The sequence below is a fragment of the Caretta caretta genome, chromosome 1, assembly GCF_965140235.1.
Source record: "Caretta caretta isolate rCarCar2 chromosome 1, rCarCar1.hap1, whole genome shotgun sequence".
NCBI classification, from domain to species: Eukaryota; Metazoa; Chordata; order Testudines; family Cheloniidae; genus Caretta; species Caretta caretta.
Window position 1 is genome coordinate 250,305,930 of NC_134206.1, and position 23,127 is coordinate 250,329,056.

The 23,127-nt window shown below is 40.2% G+C and overlaps 1 protein-coding gene across 1 annotated transcript in view; it reads left to right on the forward strand.

Moving 5' to 3' along the window:
• The window catches only part of KDM7A (lysine demethylase 7A), a 94,272-nt gene that overhangs the window by 64,112 nt on the left and 7,033 nt on the right, over positions 1–23,127 (forward strand). Inside the window, exons 11-19 of the mRNA XM_048830868.2 lie at positions 2,897–2,986; positions 4,183–4,392; positions 6,604–6,728; positions 7,426–7,586; positions 10,151–10,248; positions 16,059–16,204; positions 16,356–16,561; positions 20,755–20,840; positions 22,359–22,635. Coding sequence (XP_048686825.1) covers positions 2,897–2,986; positions 4,183–4,392; positions 6,604–6,728; positions 7,426–7,586; positions 10,151–10,248; positions 16,059–16,204; positions 16,356–16,561; positions 20,755–20,840; positions 22,359–22,635 — 1,399 coding nt within the window. The remainder of the gene's footprint in view (positions 1–2,896; positions 2,987–4,182; positions 4,393–6,603; positions 6,729–7,425; positions 7,587–10,150; positions 10,249–16,058; positions 16,205–16,355; positions 16,562–20,754; positions 20,841–22,358; positions 22,636–23,127) is intronic.

Here is a 23,127-nt window from a genome sequence, read left to right on the forward strand (position 1 = left end):
TGTATAAGTGTATTATAGTGTATTAAGCAAGATGACCAATGTCACATGTTGTTTGTTCTCTTATCCTCTCCAGGGGGAGAAATATATGCAGGGGCCAGTCTTGTTAAGGTTTTATAAAATATACATGTTGGTATGTATGTTAGAGAAGGAAAGGTCAAAGAAATATGCCTTGCACTTGGAGTGGAAGGTGGGAAGATGTGTGATGGTCTTTAGTTCCTGGGAGAATTCATTCCACTTTTTTTGGAGTGGTCTCTGGGAAAGGTCTGTCTCCCTGCACAGATGAGATTTACCTTTATTGTGTAGAGTTCCATTGCACGAGAGGAGCAAAGTTGTCCGCCTCAGTCTTCATCCTAGAGCTTTAGGTGGTCTTTTAGATATCTTGGGCTCAGACCATGGAGTACCTTGAAGATGAGGATCAAGACCTTAAATTCAATTCACTATTTTATGGGAAGCCAGTGTAGGGAGCAGAGGTCAGGTTTGATGCGCTCACAGTAGCGTGTATTGCTAAAAAGATGTGCTGCAACATTCTGTACTAGTTGGAGCTTCCAAAGTGCTGAAAGCTTCTTGCCCAGATATATTGGCATGCTTATTCCATCTGAGAGTTGACAAAGGTGTGAATAACTGAGGGCAGGTCCTCATCTGCCAGGATGGGAAGAGGTCTGCTAGCCAATTGGAGATGATAAAAAGAGCTACTCACGATACTGCTGTGTAAGAGTCTAGTGTCTCCAAGGAATCCAAGAGTAATCCTAAACTACAGAATGAATTGACCAGTTGTGGATGTGTGCCTTCGGTCAAAGGAGACTTCACTGTGGGTATCTACACTTTAGTATGTTTTCATCTGCCCACTTGCATCATCCATTTCTTGCTCGGATTCAGCTTCAGCCAGCTGTTCCTCATCTGTGAGCTCATCTCATCTATACACTGGGTCATCTTAATGGTGGTAATGTGGTTATATGTAGTGAAGGATAGGTAGGGCTGTGTATCATCTGCATATTGCTGGCACTTGAGTCCATGCGTCTGACCAGTTCACTTAGTGGCTGCATAGAAATGTTGAAAAGGATTGGAGGATGAAATTGTGGTCATTTTCAATATTAGCTTGGCCTGCCATCTACAGCGGATGCATTGTTGTTATTGTTTTTGTTTTTTGTGTGGTAGATTTGCAATCCTTGTTTACCTAGAATGCCTTAGCCCCTTTTTCTAGGGGGGTTGTAATGCTTGCTGAACTCCAAGTGGGAGTATACAGAGGCCACTCAAAGAAGAAAGAGGTTTCTTCCAGTAACTGTTCTTCGAATGTTGCCTCTGCATATCCCACCTTTCCCTCTTCTTTGGAGTCTCAGGTTTGGTTCTGCACTTAAGGTTTGCTGACATAGATTTGTTGGTTAGGAGTGTGAAACAAATCACATCCTTGCCTGACAAAGCTATGCCAGCAATAACTCTAGTGTAGATGCAGTTACACTGGCAACGAAGTCCTTTTGCTGGCGTAGCTTATTTTGCTTGGGGGATTGGTATAAACTATACCAGCAAATGAATTCTTTTGCTGGTATAAACTGTCTCCACTACTCGAGTTTCCTGGATTAGCTGTATCGGCACATGCTTTCGAGTGTAGACAAGGCCTCAAGTAAATAAATGTGAAATTAGGGAAGGAACTGAAGGGCAGTTGGGGCCACTCCTCCCTTGAATCATCCGGTGGGATGGGGTGGAAGGAGTGAGTAGCCCCAATGTGCACTGCTTGCTCGAAGAACAGCAGTTACTGGTAAGTAACTGCAGAGCAGTCAATTTAATATTTTCCATAAAATCAATGATCATGATGTTAATACAGCTTTAACCTCACAGCTATGTATTATATTGCATCATCTGTTAAAGGAGAGCCTGCTCTTTCCAACTATCTAAAGAAAACTGAATTCTCAAAAAGGTGCCAGGAATATAAAATTAGTACAGGCTGATGGCTGATTTTTTCCATACAGTGTGTTTCGTAAAGAAGGAAGGCATCAGTTCTTAACTAATGTGGTCTCTGATTTCATCCCAGTAATTCTGTATAGGTGTGCTTTTTCCTATATGTGGCTCTTTGGAGAAGTTATGTTATATAGTTTAGATGTTAAGCAAATGCTCAGTTAATTAGCTAGAACTAAGCCTTCATGTAGGTCATTTAGACAGCTTATACTGACTGAAGATAAACCTATGGGGAAAACCCATCTATGTTCAGATATTATCTAAATGAATTAAAGTGAACATATACTATTATGGCCTTGCAGGCTTTTCAATACCATAAGGCCTTGGATCATGCTCTACCAGGTTTAAAATAGGCTCCATCACTGAAATATACAAGGATGCTGCCTGGAGATCAATTCATGCATTTACTCAGCATTGCTTTTGATTTGTCTTTTAGATCTTAGACCCAATTCAAATTAGTGCTGTGACCTTAATGTAACTGAATTCTCTTCAGACCCCACCTGCTTTTAACGTTGTTACTATTAGTAATCTCCCCAAGTAGGGTTCCATACTGACCATACTCAAAGGAGAAAGAGAAGTTGTTTCCAGTACAAGTAGTCAGTTAAATAGATTGTCAGTATGGCTTCCTGTCCCCACTTCTTTAGATTCTTTGCTAAGGATTTTGATAAAATGGAAAGAGCTGATGGATAGTTGATGATGATGCACTCCCTTAAATATCCTTGAGACCAAACATGTAGTGCTGCTTTCTAGAGTTCTGACTGGATTCCCCTGCATGTATATTCATTCATACTGGCAATTTACTCTAACTATTACCAGTAAGTACTCTGGCTTAATTTGAATAGATTTTCTTTGAATCTAGGCTTTTCATAGTTTCATCTACTTTATAGTAGGCTTGATTTTTATCTTAGTATAATTTATTTTATCTTTTTCCACTTTTCACATACAGCTTGTAACAGAACATGCCTTTGAAATTCCAGACAATGTTAGGCCGGGGCATCTCATTAAAGAGCTCTCTAAAGTGATTCGCTCTGTAGAGGTAAGACTGGAAGACATTACTGAACTGCACACAGGTTACTGTGTTTCTCTTGTATCCTTTAATTATTTTAAAAGCTGCCATATTTACAAAAAGGGTACTTGATCACTTTGAGCCTCGTAGCTTTACAGTAGTTGCAACTTTAGTGTCATTATTTTCTGCAGTGTCACTTTCTTATTGTCCTTGCCATTTATTTTTGAAAGTAGAAGGCCAGGTGGAAAATTTTTTTGCAGTTGTCTAACTGCTAGTATTTCCGATTAACCAAAAACATAGCAATTTTAAATTGTATAATCTTTATTTTAAAATTTAGAAAACTTAAATCTTTTCAAAAGCAAGTGAAAACTTCTAAGAGTTCTAGTTTTTAAATATTTACAATTTTTTTTTTTTAGATTATGCTGTTGTAGTGTTGTACTTTTGAGAGCCCTGTATTTTCTTAGATTTTAGTGTTTTGTTTCCTTGCTTCTCCCCAATCTGTCCATTTCTTTTGAACATTTTCTGCTCTTTTGTCTGGTATATCACAATCTTTTCTTTTTCCTTCATTTTTCCTTCTCTGTATTTTGTATTGGGCATATTGTGTTACTTTACTACTTAGCCCTTCAGTGGTTAGGGTTCCTAGTCTCTTTGAAATGAACATAGTCTTGTGATGAGAGCAGTGCTGGAAACCAAGGAGAGTAGTGGTCTGGTGAGTGTAGTGGGTATATGCCCTGTAATTCTTTAGTGTAAACAGTGGTTAAGGCAGCAGAGTTGTCATGGCAATTTTTTTTTTTTTTAAATCACAGTAAAAGTAAATTTAGTAAGAGTCACCGGATTTAGGAGGAAATGATGTGTAAAATCACAGGAATGCCATTTAAAGGGGGAGCGCTGTGGGGATGGTTGGGTTGGATCACGGACACACAGAAAAATCAGGTGCAAACAGAAAAATCATCGTATCTGAAATTTTGACCACTGTTACAAACAGCCTGCCCTAACAATTGTATGTGGTGGCCATTATGTTGTGGTAGCACCTAAAGGCCCCAATTAGGAGAGGGGTCTCCTGCTAAATGCTGTACAGATCCATCAGAAAATACAGTACCTCCCCAAAAGACCTACAGTTTTGTTATTTTATGATTTTTCATTCATTTATGTAAACGGGAAACCCTAATTAAATGTGTGGACTTGTCCCTGACAGACCCCTCTGAAATGTTTGTTTTCAATTAAAGGAGGAGAACAGCAAACCAGTTAAAACTCAGGGAATTCTTGGTATGTGCCCAATTTCACGATCCTCACATGAAGCAACCTCTCCTCACCATTCCAGAAGAAAAGTGAGGAAACTGCGAGATCATACAACCAAAGTTCCTTCTAATCTGGATATTCTGGAGCTCCACACAAGGGAGGTACTCAAAAGGCTGGAGATGTCCCCATGGGAGGAGGCAAGTATCACATTGCATGGACATAAAAGACAAAAATTAGAATGTATAAAAAGTTTAAGCCATATATTAAGATGTAAAAAATCGCATAAGAAATTGGATAAAAAATGTATTATAATGCCACTGTATAAATTACATAACTCTCACCTAAATTACTGTATAGAGATCTGGTCATCCTATCTCAAAAAGAATATAGCAAAACACAGGAGATAGAGGATAAAAATAATTATGGCATGAAAGGTCTTCTAAAACAGTGAAAATATTGGGAATATTTAGTTCAGACAGGAGAGGTTGAGAGAGTATGTTAGAAGTATGCAAAACAGTGAATGTCAAGGAGAAAAGTGAATTGAGTGCTCTTATTTGCTGTTTTCTCATAATAGAAGATCAAGAGACATTCCATTAAACTGAAAGGCAACGAGTTTAATTATTTTACATATAAAAATTAAATTTACCTGTGAAACTCATTGCCACAATATGTAATTGAAAAAGAGCCTAGAAGGATTCAAAAATATTTCTCCATTTATATGGAAATTGTGGACATAGTTTTTCATCTAATGTAATTGTGTATTTTCTAAAAGGGATGTAAACGCTCCTGTTTCAGAGGATAAGCCATTCTTGGAGTTAGGAAGAAAGTGCAATTTATGGGCAGGTTACTGGGCATTGTGGGATTTTACCGCTGGCAGAGACCAGCTAGTGGGTGTGATGTTTTGGGGTCCACCCAGACCAGTAAGGGGTTCTGTTATTGCCTGTCCTGTAACTTTGGGAGCCTTTGTGTTGGTTCAGTTCCCTGACACCAGTATACCTCAAGCATAAGGTCTCATCCTGGCTCTCACCAGCCTAGTTACTCTTTGCTGAGTGACACCAACCTTCCAATTCCAGATCTCCCGAAATACATCCTCCCCATAAGTTCTTAGATACCAGATACTCAGATCATTCCCCTCTGGTGTGTCACACCCAAGGCATGAAGCCTGCCCCCCTGTTATTAGCTTATTTTGGCATACATACTCTACACCATTTGTACATTAGAGAGCTGCTTGGGGTAAAAATAAACAAAAAGTTTATTTAATAGAAAAACACAGATTCAAAGATGAAATAGTAAGGAAAGCAAACATATACAAGTTACATAGAAAATAAACAGATGCAAGCTCAGGCTTTACACTTTCATATTAGATAAAATCTTTTTGTCTAATAATAGTTACCCTATTCTCTTAAAAGTTTCCCAGCATAGATCCTAGCTGCAGGAGGGATCCAGCGTTCATGAACAGTCTCCCACAAAAAGACTTTCATCTAAGTTCTGGATGCTCTTTAGTTCAAACCTCTTCCATTTTAAAAGCGTTTGCAGAGTTTTCCTTTAGTATCTCTCCCCCTCCCCCCCCATGTGGAAAAGTTCCCCCTTGCTTAGTTTCCAAAGACTGGGGTTTTCTTTTTGGTTTTAAGCTGTTCTCATTTGCTGTGATGGTGTCTCATTATTTTTCCTGGACTGAACAAAGGCTAGGTGCTTGAAGTCAGGCTTATCTGTTTGGAAAGGTAGCCCCCCTCTGCCTGAGAGGAGGTGTTGCTGATGTTGCACCACAGTTAGTTTCAATTTTTTATACACACACACACACCCCCTTCATAACCATAACCTGTATACTTAGCTCATAATGACTATTCAGTTCAATGCATTCAAGCTTTCATAAAAGATCTTACTTGATATACTCTTAGAGTAAAATAGCATAGTAATCATTTGGTTTAACTGTTTAGTTTGTTGAGTTTAAACCTTCTTGTCCTCCCCTTAAGGTGTCTGGACCTGATTGTCACGATGGGCTAGGTAGTAGTTGCCATACCAATTGCCCACTTAGCCTTTGGTTTGCATCACCCTGTTCTTGTTCCTATGATTCGAGAACAAGGATAACTTCTAGAGGAAGCAGTTTTCAACATACTTGTCTGGAAGGATGTTTGGAATATAGCAATGGAGGGTGGTCATAATAAGCAGAAAAAATCCACAGATGAGGAAATGAAATCCAGCAATTCTGTATTGCTGATATCCAAGCCTGTTCTATCCAACCTACTTCAGCCATTGATAGCCAGCTTCAGCTTTTCTCTGCTGGCTATCAGAAATATTCACTATGATCTTTTGGGGAGAAATGCTGTTGTGGATGGCGGAGAAAATAAATTTGTGTAAACTCTTGTCATTTGAGGAAATAATAAACAGTCCTGCTTTTGGTTCTTTAGGACATAGCAAACTCTAAACTGAATGGAAGATTTAACAAGCCCTTTCAGCCATCTTCTACAGTACCTGAATGGAGAACAAAAGACAATGATCTACGCCTTCTGCTTTCAAATGGAAGAATCATTAGGTATAAAAAATTGCTTATGGATCACTTGTTCAGTCATTTTGGATTGGCGCAGTCTCATTTTTTGACAAAGTTCTTCCCTTCTACTTCTGGTAACTTGTGTCTTCCCTCACACTTACCATAAGGCTTCATGCTGGAAGCAGAGTGGAGAAGGATCCACTAGCACCTCTGTGCTTGCTGTTACTGCTAGGGAAGCAAAGAGGAACTAGGATGGTGGGAGGGAAAGAAAAAGGAGGTGTCTTGCATGTGCATTTAGGTAGTATTAAATTCAGTTATTTGATTAAACTTCAAATTGTAAATATTTTTAAATACACAGATTTGTTAGAAGGGTAAAGTAAATACTCTCCAAATGAAAATTTCTCATCAGAAATACCATAGGGTCAAATTTAATGTGTTCAGAGTCCAGGTTCCAGGAGGAACATGAATGTACTAATCTTCTCAAAACATGCTGACATAATTATGATACACAAAAAAGGAAGTAAAATGTGGAACCATGTGGCTGTTGCTGCAGAGGGAATGCAGTGGGAAAATGTTTGGTAAAAGGAGAAGAAAAGGGCAGACAGTGTGAGAATGAGAATCTTGCCTCTAAGAGAATATTGTAAATAATAAAGAATGTGAACAACTATTTTATGTAAGACTCTGTAAATAATATAAAATTCAGTAAATAGCGTTTGTAACATTTCAATTTTTTGTGAGATAGAGATGAGCGACGACCATTTACAGATCGAAGTCTTTACACGGCAGACAGTGAGGATGAGGATGACAGGACAAGGTCAAAAAAGACAAAGACTATTAAGATGGAAGACCAGAGCTCAGGGTTGGAAGGACAAGGGACTGCAGATGCCCAGAAACCACTGAACAGTAAGCTTGTTTTTGCTGGAACTGAACAATTCCGCATCTTTTATGACCAGAACAAAGTCCACTTGTACTGTGAACCTTGTCTGTGGAACTTTATATCAACCAACTGGAATATGGCTTTTCACCAAATGGTTCTTGCTTTAGGTACATTTGGCTAAGTGTGTGATATGTAGGTATGTAGATAATTATGAACCAAAAACTGGTGCCTCCATCGTTTAAGGTTGAGTTGCGCTTTTCACTTAAAGCAGGAATTCTACCTCTTTGTTACTTATGGAAAAATACAGGGTTATCCTTCCTAAAATTACAGCACTTACTTTGAGTAAAGAATAAATTTTCTGAGACTTTTCAAGTAAATCTGGTAAATAATTTGAGTAAAAATTAATTTGAAAATGGGTCCTTTTAAGAAATTTAGCACCCAGTGTCAGACTTTGTCTCGAGTGATCTTAATTGAATAATAGACTTTTCGAACTTCCCTTATAGTTAAACCTCACTGAGATTTTGTGCATAGGCTGCAGTTGAAGAATTTAAGGCAAATTGTAATTTTTTGCCATTCTTCATAACTGAAGTTGTATGCAGAAGCTAAAGAATAGTCTCATTCAGAGAATTACATGAAGAAACTGCTCTCTTTAAAAGAGCTGTCATCTTCCATTGTTCTCAATGGGGCTAAGGCCAGTTTGTCCTTAGCAAAGATTGGCCACTGTCTCCATTCACTTGTTCCTCAGAATGTTCCCTTCTGCCTCTTGACAACATAAGGAGCCATCATCTTCCATGGGGGCAGATTGGCTTCATTTTCACAGCGGGTGATGGTGGCAATTTTGAAAGAGGGCAGTTCTTTGTGAGTTTCTCTGAGGAAGATTTTATGCACCAGTTTCTGCTGTTAGATAGCTTTTCAGTTATAAAAAGTTTAAAAAAAAAAATCTTAAATTTGTTTTCAAAAGCTATCCATTGCACCAGATTTACTCAATGGATCGAGCAGGAGGGAGGGGTAAAGAAGTGTATATGTGGATGTATGCATGTGCCTGAAAGTTGTAGATGGTGCAACAGGGAGGGGGAAACTGCAGCAGGTCTGTGGAAGACAGGTGGGGAGGGGGTAATTTGGGATATGTGCAGGGGAATATAGAAAGTTGCAATAGGCATGGGGAATTTGAAAGACAGGAGGGAGAAGGAAATTGGAATGTACCTTCTAGCTGCTTTGCACTGCTCTGGCAAAACAAAGTAGCAGTAAAACTGGCTAGTGTGCTCTAGCTGCTGATAGGAACTGCCATACTGGATCAGACCTGAAATCTATGTAGTCAAGTATCCTGTCTCCAACAGTGGCTAGCACCAAAAGCTTCCAAGGAAGATGTAAGGACTCCATAGTAGGCAGATGTAGAATATGTCCCTCACGTTAGGTCTCATAATTAGACTGGCTTAAGCCCTAAAGCATAAGGTTTAATATCCCTTCTGAAATTTGTGCTAGCATGAACTACGATAATTCTGGATATTTTTGTTACCCAAATGTCTGATCGCTTCTTGGCCTCAGTGGTTTCCTGTGGCAATACATTCCATAGTCCAAGTACATGTTGTATGATAAAGTATTTCCTTTTATCAGATTTGCTACCTTTTAATTTTGTCAGATGTCCCCTTGCTCTTGTTATGAGACAGGAAGAACAGAAGCTCCTGATCTACCTTCTCTAGACCATTCATTATTTTATGAATATTTATCTTGGCTCCTTTTTGTCTCCTTTTTAAGGTGAACAGTCTCAGTCTTTTCATGTGAATTTTTCCACGCCCCAAATGTTCTTGCCATCCTTCTCTGAATCCCCTTTAATTCTTCAATATCCTTTTAGAAATGGGCTGACCAATACTACATTCAGTATTCTGGATGAGGCTGTACCATAGATTTTATAGAATGGTGGTATAATTTCCATATTGTTCTCCATCACATTATTTATCCTAACACTTTGTTTACTGTTTTTCACTGTAGTTGCACATTAAGCAGAAGTCTTAATTGAGCTGTCTATAGTGATACCCAGGTCCCTTTCCTGAGTTGATAGTTAGAACCTTATAAGGTGTATGTTCCTCTCTTCCCACCCCACCCCCCATGTGCATTACTTCACTATTATCAACATTAAAATTCATTTGCCATTTTTGTTGACCATTCACCTAACTTGGTAAGGACTGAAATCCTCTTTTGTCTTGACTAACCTAAACTGTGTGTTCATTAAAAATCATTAAATCATTAAAAAATCACATGGCAATAGTCTCTTTGAGATTCTTGTTTAGTTTTCATGAATGAAACTTTTAATTAGAAACAACAAGGAAATTCCAGGACACAAACTGTTAAGATGTAGTTAAGGTTGAGACTACACATCAGTAATTTGGGGTAGAGGCACCTAGAGAGAGATCTCTCTTAAAAGGAAAGCAGCTTCACTAAATAACATAACATAAGATTTTATAGATTGATTTTTGGACATTTGTGGGGGCTTTTGAAACCAGATGTTGAAAACTAAATACATGTGATTATTGTTTTTGAAGACGAATGTGAAATGATAGATCTAAGAACTAATTTTGTCCTTTATTTCCAGTGTTCTTTGAAAGTGTGAAATCAGAACTCAGGAATGGATCCTCAGAGTACTCTGATATTTCTGATTCAGAAGAATCTGAGCCTGATTGCACTACCCAGGTAAATGCTAGAGAAGGAAATAGGAGTTGGTCAAATGAAAATCAAAGTAGTATTTTATTTATTTATATTTGTCTTAAAATCTCTGGATACATGTACAAAAAATTTTTAAAAATCCATTCATGAACAAATTGGGCCAATATCTAAAACTAAAAACTATCCCAAATTTGCTCACATACCTAATTCTCACACTCACTCCAATACTGGAGTGTCACTGGCAAGATACGATTTCTTGAGTAGGGATCTTTTGAGCGTTGGACCACAAAGGGGTTTGTGTAGGATAACAGAGAAACAGAAGTGCATATGCCATGAGTGCTAGTGAAGAAGGTATGTAATAGCCTTGCAATGTTTGCCCAAAACATCCCATTCCAGGTATTGATCTTGCAGGGAAATAGTTGTGTGGTTTGGGGCAGGTGGCTTGTTATCCCATCCTGGTAAAAAGAAGATGGAGGTGACTGTAGGGAGGATCTAGAATATTTTCTGAGCAGTCCTGAGGACGGAAGTGCAGAACACACTAAGCTTGCTGAAAAGGCTTAAGCTTAGCTGTTTTGATTTCTTTGATGATAAAGCCAAAGCTCAGGAATGGGGATATGAGTTTTGACTGTACACTTTTTAAAAAACAGGTTGGGAAAGTACCTACTCTCATTCCCTCAACTGCTTTTGTAAGCATAGTGCTCCTCTGCAGAGACTCGTCTGTAATACACATGCTGTTTTGATAAGTCTTGCTTGTGCTCAGCACAAGTTGAAAGACATGTGAATGGTAGATGCAAATATAGCAAGGCTGTCAATGTGAAAGTTCTGCCGGGAGTCACTGGGAAGCTTTGGCCTCAGACCTCCTTTTGCAGTCAGCCAATCATGAAACTGATTTAGAATTACAGAAGAGTTTTTGAATTTCAGTAATGTGCTTTTGGACTGTTAAGTGTTAAGTTGTGTGCTGAATACTTATGACCTTGGGAAGTTGTCATCTTTATCTTACTTTCATTGTCTGAGTAGGGGGTAGAGACCTTCTTGTCATGCTTCTGTCTGCATTCATGGATGGCATCTTCAGCAATTCAACTCAATATTTTATTGGGTTTTTTTCAGCTGTAGAATCAGTAGCATTACATAGCAGTGTGGTTTTCCATATATGTAGCCATTATTGAATTATTTTCAGTGTTCCATCAGCGGTTTTGCAATACTGTTGATTCTTTTAGCTCCACCTGTATTTCTTTCTTTTCTCTTCATTTACAACATATAATAGTGTGTTTGGCATGTTTAAATTAGAGCTGTCGATTAATCGCAGTTAACTCATGTGATTAACTCAAAAAAATTAATCGTGATTAATTGCAGTTTTAATCGCACTGTTAAACAATAGAATACCAATTGAAATTTATTAAATATTTTGGATGTTTTCTTCATTTTCATACATATTGTATTCTGTGTGGTAATTGAAATAAAAGTGTATATTATTTTTATTACAAATATTTGCACTGTAAAAATGATAAAAGAAATAATATTTTACAGTTCACCTCATACAAGTACTGTAGTGCAATCTTTGTCGTGAAAGTGAAACTTACAAATGTAGATTTTTTTTTTTTTGGTTACGTAACTGCACTCAAAAACAAAACAGTATAAAACTTCAGAGCCTACCAGTCCACTCAGTCCTACTTCTTGTTCAGCCAATCGCTAAGACAAACAAGTTTGTTTACACTTACGGGAGATAATGCTGCCCTCTTCTTATTTACAGTGTCACCAGAAAGTGAGAAAGGCATTTGCATGGCACTTTTGTAGCCGGCATTGCAAGATATTTATGTACCAGATATGCTAAATGTTCGTATGCCCCTTCATGCTTTGGCCACCATTCCAGAGGACATGCTTCCATGCTGATTACGCTCATTTGAAAAAATATGCATTAATTATATTTGTGATTGAACTCCTTGGGGGAGAATTGTATGTCCCCTGCTGCTTTATCTGCATTCTGCCATATATTTCATGTTCTAGCAGTCTCGGATGATGACCCAGCACATCTTCATTTTAAGAACGCTTTCATTGAAGATTTGACAAAACACAAAGAAGGTACCAATGTGAGATTTCTAAAGATAGCTACAACACCCGACCCAAAGTTTAAGAATCTGAAGTGCCTTCCAAAATCTGAGAAGGACGAGGTGTGGAGCATGCTTTCATAAGTCTTAAAGTAACACTCTGATGTGGAAACAACAGAACCCAAACCACCAAAAAAGAAAACCAACCTTCTGCTGGTGGCATCTGATTCAGATAATGAAAATGAACATGCGTCGGTCTGCACTGCTTTGGATTGTTATCGAGCAGAACCTGTCAGCAGCATGGATGCATGTCCCCTGGAATGGTGGTTGAAGCATGAAAGGACATATGAATCTTCAGCGCATCTGGCATGTAAATATCTTGTGATGCCAACTACAACGGTGCCATGAGAATGCCTGTTCTTACTTTCAGGTGACATTGTAAACGAGAACTGGGCAGCATTATCTCCTGCAAATGTAAACAAACTTGTTTGTCTGAACAACGAGGAGTCCTTGTGGCACCTTAGACGCTAACAAATTTATTTGGGTATGTATGAGCTTCGTGGGCTAAAACCCACTTCATCAGATGCATGGAGTGGAAAATACAGTAGAGAGGTATAAATACACAGCATATTAAAAGATGAGAGTTGCCTTACCAAGTGGGGGGTCAGTGCTAATGAGCCAATTCAATTTAAGGTGGAAATGGGCAAGAAGAAGTGTGTGCTCCACTGTAGGTGTGCTTGTGTCCCTGCATTGCTGATCAGAAAACTTTGATAGCAGTGTCTGTTCGGCCTGCACATGCACCGTGACCTCCTCATGCTCTGTCACAAGGCTAACCGGCGCACATAGGCGAACCCCCTCAGTTTCTTCTCAACTGCCGCTGGCTAGAGACGGAGCCATTAGCAGTCCGTTTGAGGATCTTTTTTTTTTTTTTCCTTCCCCCCTTCAGCATTTCAATAGCTAGTTAATCCCCTTTTTCTCTTAGTTGTAGATTTTCTTTGTTTTTCTCTCCTCCCCCAAAAGAAAAGACTTTTAGTTCCCCTTTGTCTAGGGCTCTTTTCCCCCCAGCGTGGGGTATGATTGGCTCATTTGGCTTCAAGAAGTGCTTCTTGTGTAAAGAAACCACCCCTCTGGCAGCTAAACATTCTCACTGTATCTGCTGCCTCAGGGAAGGGCACATTTCTCAGAAGCGTGTTCTCTGCCAGCAACTCAAGCCCAGGTCTCGGAAGGCCAGGGAGCTGAGACAAAAACTTATCCTGATGGCGGCAACTCTTCAGCCTCTGCTGGACCCATGCCAGGAGTCACCCAGATGGCACAAATCTTCCACATAGCCCTGGACATTTAGGGACTATGGATCAAAGGAAACAGCCGCAGACCCCTCACGTAAGACTTGTAAAAAGAGAGCCATAAGCCCCGAGTCAGCCAAAAAAGATCGCTGTCATGCTCAGTATCGTCGGCACTGAGACAGTCCAAACGCAGTACCCATAGCTCACGAGTGTCAGAAGTGACAGGTACTGTTGATGTGTCTAAAGGCCTGATGGGCATTGGCACTGAGCCAATGGTACCGGTAGAGAAGGACAAAGACACAGACTATCCACCACTAAGAAGATGCTGCCAGTACGAGCAGCACCACTGGCACTGTCAACAGTGAGCCACCCAGCCTCGGAGCACTCAACATGGCCAAAATCCCCTGTTCCCTCCAGACCAACCCACCAACAACTGCCATTGGCACTGGTTCCGTCAGCACCACAAGAGTTCTGGCACTCAAGAGAACTCATGGTATCAGATATACCAGAGTCTCCCTTGATCGGTGCTGGGGCTCCAGTACAGAGTCTTCTCCGGACATGGTAATATTCACCGACAGCGTGTCACACACCTCCACTCTCTAGTGGTGACTCAGATCTCTGACCACTCCTTGCATACTCCTTATGGTGCCCGATATCAACCTGGGGCTCCCCAGTCATATTCTCCTCCTGCTCCTCAGCCACCATGGTACGGCCGGCCATGGGCACCACCACCACGCACTATTGCACTGCCCTAGCAGCCCTACTGGGATCCATGGGCAGCATGTAGACTTTACATCTCCCAGGCACCTGTAATGTAACTCACCACAAGCCCTTGACTCTCCCCCTCGGCCACGGCATTCAGAACTGCCGAACCTCCAAAGGAGATCATAGAGGAACCGGAGGGCAGATTCAAGGAGGAAGTCATGTCGAGGACCCCCCTGCATATACTATTCTTTTGGGACAAGGTCACTCTCCGATCACACCTGAAGTTCATCTCCAAGGTGACCCCCCCTTTTCACATAAACCAACTGATTCACCTCCCAACATTTTACCCCACCTCACTATAACAGGGAGTATATACTGCATACACTAGATGTTAGGAGTACCCTGGCCTTTTACCTGGATAGGACGGAGGCTTTTAGGAAGTATCCTAAGCTTTTCCTTTTCATTGCAGAGAGGTCTAAGGGCAAAGCGATATCAGCTCAGAGACTGTCCGAATGGGTCTCAAACTGTATCAAACAATGCTATCCGGTTAACAACATAGTACCTCCATCCAGAGTCTGCACCCACTTCATGAGGTCGGTTTCCTTCCCCATCGCCTTCCTCAAATTTGTCCCTATCTCAGAAATCTATAGAGTGGCACCCTGGGAGTCTGCAAATATCTTCACAGAATATTACACTATTACCAGCGATTCTGCTTCTGTTGCCGACTTCAGCTGCACAGTATTGTCATCTGTAACAGACTTGACTCCAAAGCCCCAGCCCTCCATTGGGGATACTGCTCAGAAGTCACCTACTGTGGATCACCCTTAGGGATACTACTTGAAAAAGAAGAGGAAGTTACTCACATTGTGCAGTAACAATAGTTCTTCAAGATCTGTGTCCCTATATGTGTTCCACAACCCACCCTCCTCCCCTCTACTTTGGAGTTCTTGTTAAGGACTTTGCGATAGGGAAGGAACTGAGTGGGATTTGCCAGTGCACACTGGTTAGCCTCGTGAGGGGCAGGGGTACGAGGAGGGAGCAGAGCTTGTGCGGGCCGAATGGACGCTGCTGTCAAAGTTTTATAGTACCAAAAAGTGCTCATGTAAATACAGTACTTCAGAATTTCAAAAAATTTAAAAAATTCCCTCCCCACAGTAACCTCCACTGAGGTTTTTGTTTTAAAAAAAGACAACCCAATCCCAGATTTTTCACAGCCTTGATTTCTGTTCTGTTGATAAAGGTATTCTTCTACATCGACACATCAGTTTGTTAGGGTACTTAACATATAGAAATCTGAGATTTCTGTTGCTTTAGTAATCTTTTGTTCTATACTCAATAAGCAATATATAAATTAAACAGCATACATCCAGAACATATTTCCATTACAGAACCAAACAAAGGGGTATAATTAAGATTGGGTGGGCACTGTAAAGCAGCTGAGATGAATAGTGAATGATGGATCATCTGACATGCAAACTGGATGGATTCTGTAAATTGCCTATTTTCAAATTTTAATTTTTGAAGTTTATAAAGTGTAGAGTGTTTTTGTAAGACAAGTTGGGTTTTTGGAGGTGTTAGCTGTAAATCTCTGAAACACACTTTCAACCTTTTTGACCAAATTTGATAAAATCGGATATATTAGACCCGTATGTGTGTTCACTGTTACGGCATTCTGTGCACTATTAGCTATTCCTGAAAAACTAATTAACTGAAAGATGAAGAACCTTTAAGTCTAGATTAGAATCGCAATTATAACTTTAGAATTTATGATGTTCATCTTATGTACTATTTGCTCTTGTTCTAGCTAAAGAATTCCTCTACAGAGGAGTCAGAAAGCTCAGGTGATGAAGAGAAACAGGAGGTAACATCAAATTTCAAGGAAGAATCTAAGATAAGGGACCTCTGTCAAACTACCCAGAAGCCATCTAAAAACGAAACTCCAAGTAAAGGGTGAGATAAATGATGTGGGAGGTCTGGTTTATAAATTAATTAGAACTTCCAGACAAACATATTTGTAAGCCTTTGTTTAATATGAATATAAAAATTATTTCCTTCAGTGAAATTAAAATTCCCTTATGTACTGTCTGGTCTGTTTTTCTAGGGAATGTCCTACCTCGACAAGTACAGAAGAAGAAGCTATTCAGGGCATGCTTTCTATGGCAGGATTGCACTATACCACATGTTTACCAGGTCATACACGAAGCACAGACTGCACAGATAAAAGAACCTCTCATCAGGAACACAGAAGTTACCCCAGAAGTAAGCATAAGGACAGGCAGCCATCCCAGAGTCATAAAACGGAATGTGGTAGGTACTTACATAAACTATCATTGCCACACTATGTTGTTACACTCGGGCTAAGATTTCAAAAATAAGTGCCAAAAATTAGGTTCCTAGAGCCATAGTGAAGTTCCTAAATAAGTATGGTATACTTTCCAGAAGTCAGTGAGATAAGTGTGCTCAACACTTCTGTAATCCAGGCCAAATCTATTTAGGAGCCTAACTTTAATGAGGCCTTAGCTGTCAACCTAAAAGTTTCTTCAGCATCTTTCAGTGTTACAAGAGTTGCACTGGTACGGATGGATGAACTGAAAGCTATAATTCCCTCCAGGGGAAAAGGCTGAAAGCAATAGTTCATAAGGTCTCCCTAGCTGCTGCTTTCATGTATATGCCTTACTAGATAAACCTTAGATTCTCAGTCTGCTTGACGGCTTCTAATACAGTCTCTTTAAAAAGCACATCTGGATTTGTTCCTGGAATGCAGATGTAAAGGCTAGCTAATGGCTGCATCCTTATTCTCACAGGGAGATCAGTTTGGTAAAACTTAGAAAATGCTATAGCTGAAGCAGCTGATAAAGGAAACTTTTACATTTGGTGAAAGGAAAAAGGAAAAATCAGTCTCTATTACAAGAATGGGGAAGTCATTTTGTAGTCCACAATATTCAGATACCTACAAAAATAGTTTGGAAAAGGAGAAAATTCTGCAGAGATGGAAGAAAAGATATATTCAGAGAAAAATACTCCATCCAAGCCTATCTCCATACACACAAACACAGTGTGACTAGATGTGGCCTCTCTGCAAGGGTCAGCTCATCAGGTGACACCAAAAGTTTTATCTATAGAAATGAACTGTGCTGGAGAAATAAGTCCTAGACATAATATAGAAAGGGATATGTAATAGAATTGAAGAGGGTCCCAAAGATACAGAATAGCATCAGAAGTTTAAAAACAAAAAACAAAACCCCAAAGAATAAATGTAGGATGGAAGCAATAATAGATGCATGCAATTCAGCAGAGCTAGGAACTGGAGATTTCTCAATTTTTGTGGCCCATCAGTGCATCTGGGTAGATGGGGAGGAATCTGTGCTGATACTGGAACAGGGTACCAAGAAAATTTAAATTTCACAGAGAGCCTTTTTGTAGTCTCTCTCTAGTATTAGCAAATTCTCTCAACATCAATAGACCTAAAAGAAACACATGCCTATTCCAAACCTCCGCATGAAATTCCTCCATTTTTCTCATAACAATTTGTATTTTTGTTACAAATTCTTATCGTTGAGATTATTGACCTGTCCCATAATCTTCACAGATGTCTTAGCGGTCTACATAGCAGCTCTCTGAGAGAAGAGAATCTATACCATCCTTTCTTACACTGTTTATCAGAGCTCAGAAGACAAAGTCAGACAGTACAATAGCACTACAATTCAGTTCTATCAAGTACATGACTTCCTGATAAACCACAAAAAACACCTGCATTCAGCAAGATCATGACTCACCTAGGCACCCAGATAGTTACAAAGAGAGATTATTTATTGTGTAGGTGAAGCAATCAAAGATTACGGCTATACTTAAGACTGTTTCAGCAGAAACCAGAAGTCACAATTGTCATCTTGTGAGATTCCTTGGGATGCTTGGATCTTGCATTGATTCTTATCTAGACAAGGTAACATAGAACTGCTACAGACCTTTATGCTGTCCATTCTTCCTTGGACATCAGCCAGTCTGGGAAAAAGTAGATAGTTCCAAAATACCGGCTTATCACTCAGGAAGAACCAAACACTACTTACCATGGACACAATTCTGGGAGCCTACCTTAGTAAAATGGTTCAGGGGTTATACTTTAAGGAGCTGTCAAAAAACTGACTAGAGTTCAGGCCATTTTGACTAGGTCTGTAAGAGTTTTAGGAAGAGATGTCTTAAACATATTCTGGGAATGACAGTCACCACCACTGTAATAACATGCATCATTTCCCAAGGAAGAAAGAAATCCAGTTGGCCTCTGTCTAAAAAGCAGTCCACCATCTGTCATGGGAAAAGAGAAATTTGTTCTTGAAAACTCTTCACATGAAAGGGAAAAGAGAGATCAGCACTGCCTGGCTATGACACAAGAATTAGACCAAGTGGAATGAAGTCTCAGCCAAAGATTTGTTACCGTGATGATTCACCAATTCAGTCAAATCACTGATTCTTCTTTGAGTGGCCTCTGCATAGTCCCACATTTGGGATTCAGCAGCCACGTGCAGCTCAGAAGGTGGAACATAACTAGCATTGCCCATTTGAGCTCTCACACACCCCTCTTTGCTGGGCCCTTACCTGTTCATGAGCATTCTAGGGCGTGTCTGTAAAAGGAGGCATAGTACTCCAATTACCTCTGCTCCTTCCACCTGCCAGAGATGACAGATGGGGAACAGCTCTGGAGAAAATCATCCCAGACCTCTTAAACAGTGCTTTAGTTGTTAGTTTCTTAGGGTAGCCTATTTTTATTAACGTTAAGGTTTTTAGTCCTCTCAGAAATAGACCCAGCAATCTCCTACACAGGCGCCAACTTTCCTTGGTGCCGGTGGGTGCTCACGCCCCTGGCTCTGCCCTGACTCTGCCCCCTCCCAGCCCCTATTGGACCCCTCCCCAAATCCCTGCCCTGGCCCTGCCTCTTCCCCAAGCGTGCTGCGTTCCTCCCAGTGCTTGCCACACAAAACAGCTGTTTTGCGGCGCAAGTGCTGGGAGGGAGGGGGGAGAAGCAGGACACGGCGGCGTGCTCGGGAGGAGGTGGAGGTGGAGCGAAGGCGGTGGTGAGCTGGGGTTCGGGGGTGGGTTGGGGAGCTGCCAGTGGGTGCAGAGCACCCACCAAACTTTTTCTCTGTGGGTGCTCCAGCCGCAGAGCACCCACGGAGTCAGCGCCTATGATCTCCTATATCCTTTTCTACCCATCTCCCATTTAACCTAAGTTACACACAATATCTAAGTGAAAGAGGCTTCAGTTACCTTAAAAAAACTGTACTGACCAAGAAGGCTGTGATTCTCCAGCCTGATGTTGGTTAAGTTTTCTATTCTGCTCCCAATCCACATTGGTTTTCTCAGCTAAGTCCTATCACGCATCCAAACCTGACTGAATTGCTGTCCTGGGATGCTCTTGGGCATGCGGTTTACAAATCATCATTGTTGTCAACTTTCATTTTCCTTCATATGGGTATTTAGATTGTAACACTGTAGAGTTTTGTGTCTTGCACAGTCATAGAATCACAGAAATATGGAGCTGGAAGGGACCTTGAGAAGTCAAGTCCAGCTCCCCTGTGCTGTGGCAGGGCCAATTAAAGTAGGCCACCATCCCTGAGAGGGGTTTGTCCAACCTGTTTTTAAATACTCCAGTGATGGGGACTCCACAACCTCCCTTGGAAGCCTATTCCAAAGTTTTTCCTAATATTTAACCTAAATCTCCCTTTCTGCAGATTAAGCCTTTTACTACTTGTCCTACCTTCAGTGGACATGGAGAACAATTGATCACTGTCCTTTTTATAACAGCCCTTAATGTGTTTGAAGATTATTAGGTCTCTCCATAGTCATCTTTTCTAAAGAATAAACCTGCCCTGTTTTTAATCTTTCTTCATAGGTTAAGTTTTCTAAACTTTTCATCATTTTTGTTGCTCTCCTGTGGACTCTCTCTCCAGGAAAAATGGGGACACACTGAAGTGTGGCACCCAGAATTGGGCACCGTACTCTAGCTGAGGCTATCCAGCCACAGCATACCAGCACTTTAAAAAAAAAAAAAACAACAAAAAAAAACAGTAGTGAATGTGAGTTGCAGAAGGTTTGCACCTTTTGTGGACTTTCTTACAAGGATACAGAAAAGTCAAGAAACAGATATTAAGGAAGCATCCACCAGGCATAATTTGATGGTTCTTAGACAGTACTGTGGCAATGAGGGCAGCTGTTTTCAACATCAGTACTTTCAGATCCACCTTTGCTGTGTTTATCAGACTTTCATATGGAAGCTCAGCAGAAATTTGGGCAATTTGATGTGTCAAATAGGTATGGAGGGGAAGTGAGAAATCTGACATCTCTGATGTGTGAGAACTGTGGTAACAGACACTTGTATTATGAAATAATTGTCTAGGAAATCTCTTTTGCAATTCTTTCTTTCTATTTCATCTCAATTGTAGATTTCAAGTTCTTCAGTCACAATGAAGAATTTCAAAGTTTCAACTTGCTAAATTTCTTTTTAGGTAAGCACATGAGGGAAGAGGAAAGAGGTGTGGGGACTTCAATATGGGCAAGACAGCTAAATGCAGCTTCCAGGGTCACCCCTCAGGTAAGACAACGTTTTAACCCATGTTATAGAACAAGGAGTATGCAGCTGTCAACAAAAAAACAAAACCAGTAAACTTGATGAAGGTATCTCCTTACTGCCCGTCTGGTAATTAAATAACTTTGGAGCTGGTAATTGATGACTATCTGTATCATGTTTTATCTGAGCTGTTCTGCCTTTTTGGATGTTTTAGGAAACATAAGTATATTTTAAAATTACTATAAAGACACTTTTCAGAGTAGCAGCCGTGTTAGTCTGTATTTGCAAAAAGAAAAGGAGTAGTTGTGGCACCTTAGAGACTAACCAATTTATTTGAGCATAAGCTTTCGTGAGCTACAGCTCACTTCATCGGATGCAGTGAGTTGTAGCTCATGAAAGCTTATGCTCAAATAAATTGGTTAGTCTCTAAGGTGCCACAAGTACTGCTTTTCTTTTTATAAAGACACTAGTATCTTAAGAAAAAGGGTGAATTTACTGTTCATGAAAGGTTGCAGAATGATGATCCACAGCCATGGAGTCTTACTTCAGACAGAGTAAGTTCTGGCTTTCCCATATTGCCCAGTCAAACTTTATTTGGAAACTTCATCTCTTTCTTCACCCTTCTTGTCCTCTCTAGTTATACTGCCATACAAGGTTGTCAACTGTGTGGTGCTTTTTGAGATGTGGACGCTTGCCCATTGGAAACTGGATTGAGGCAGCTCAACTCATTTCACATAGGCTGCTAAACAGTCAGTAGTTGGTGTCATCTCTGAGTTTTTCATCTGGGCTGGATTCAAGCCAGAGGCCTGAAGATGAAAGACTCTAAATCCTGTTACCAATTCTCCAAGCCTTCCAATTTTTCATAGCATTTTAAAAGTCCATCTTACCTCTATAGCTTGTGTTCACTAGAAATGTTAGTAATACTTCAAGTTACAGGATACTGATACTATTTAGTAACTGTATATTTTAATTGCATGGTAACTTAGTATTCTATAGGAATATGTAATTACATGGTAGGGCTTATGGTTTTATACTTCCTAATTTAGAACTGGCTGTGTCTCAACTACTGAATATTCAAGACAAAGTGCCAATTTAAATATTCACTGATTGTGATATTGTTCATTATAGTTTGGAACTGTCTGTGAAATCAAGGACATTGTGTTCACACTTTGGTCCCTGCAAAATAATGAAAGTGGAAGAAGTGGGTTGTATATTTTTGTGTGTTCCTTACTTCCCTGTATCTGTACTCGCAACAGTTAAACAGTTTACCACTATTTTAGTGACTTTAATAACTGCATGTGAAAAAAGTTACACAGAAATATCATGTTGTTATAACTTAAGTTTTTGAATGGGCATATACTGTAGAGAAATGGACAGGGTGGTAAAACAGACCAGCCTTTATTCCTGTTAGAACTGTATCTTCATTCAGAAATATTTAATTTGTCCAGTAGTACAATGAGAAGAATTAAAAGGTGTTTGCATCCAGAAATTATAAGTCCTCATGTGTGATTGATTTCTCCCCCCGCCTCCCTTCTGCTCCAGGATACAAGTAAAGCTCAGAAATATATTAAGAAGGAGGGTGCATCAGAAGCTAGTCATAAGGTTCAGGAGAACAGAAATTTTACACACAGCAATGGCTTGAGCTTCCAACATGGCAAGTGCTCACGGGACTCGACCCTTATCCAAGGGGAGTGTCGGCTGAGTGATGGCAGCCTCAGCCCTGATAGGCCATATGGTGAGACGTCCTTGTCTATACCCCTTCATCCAACCAAGAGGCCAGCATCAAATCCACCCCCTATTAGCAACCAGGCCACGAAAGGTAATATTTTCTTTTTCTGTTGTCTTGTTCCCCCCCCCCCCTCCCCCCCCCAAAAAAAACTTGGTTTCCTATTTTTGTTTATCTACAAACTTAGAAAAAACTTGTCTGAAACAGAAGCAGCAAAAAGTGCAGACATAGACTTTGAGAAAAAATCCAACATATAAGCATCACCTTGCAGTCAAATTTTGGCATGGAGTAGTTGTATAGTGGAAAAAGAGGGATTTAATGGTGTTATGCCCAATTTTGAGCTTTCCCTAGTTAGTGTTGACAACTTTTATAAATTTATCAGCTATGAAGTAATGATACCTAGTTTAGATTAAGCATCTGGGCTTTTTCCCCCCCTCTTTCTGAGCTGAGATTCTCAAAGTATGAGGCTTTAAAAGGTACCTTGCTGATCTTACTAGTTATCTCCTTAGCTGTGTAATTTACTTGAGTACAAATCTGAGGGAAGGGCACAATTCAGGGAGCAGAGACTAGTGGGTTTTCCTATTT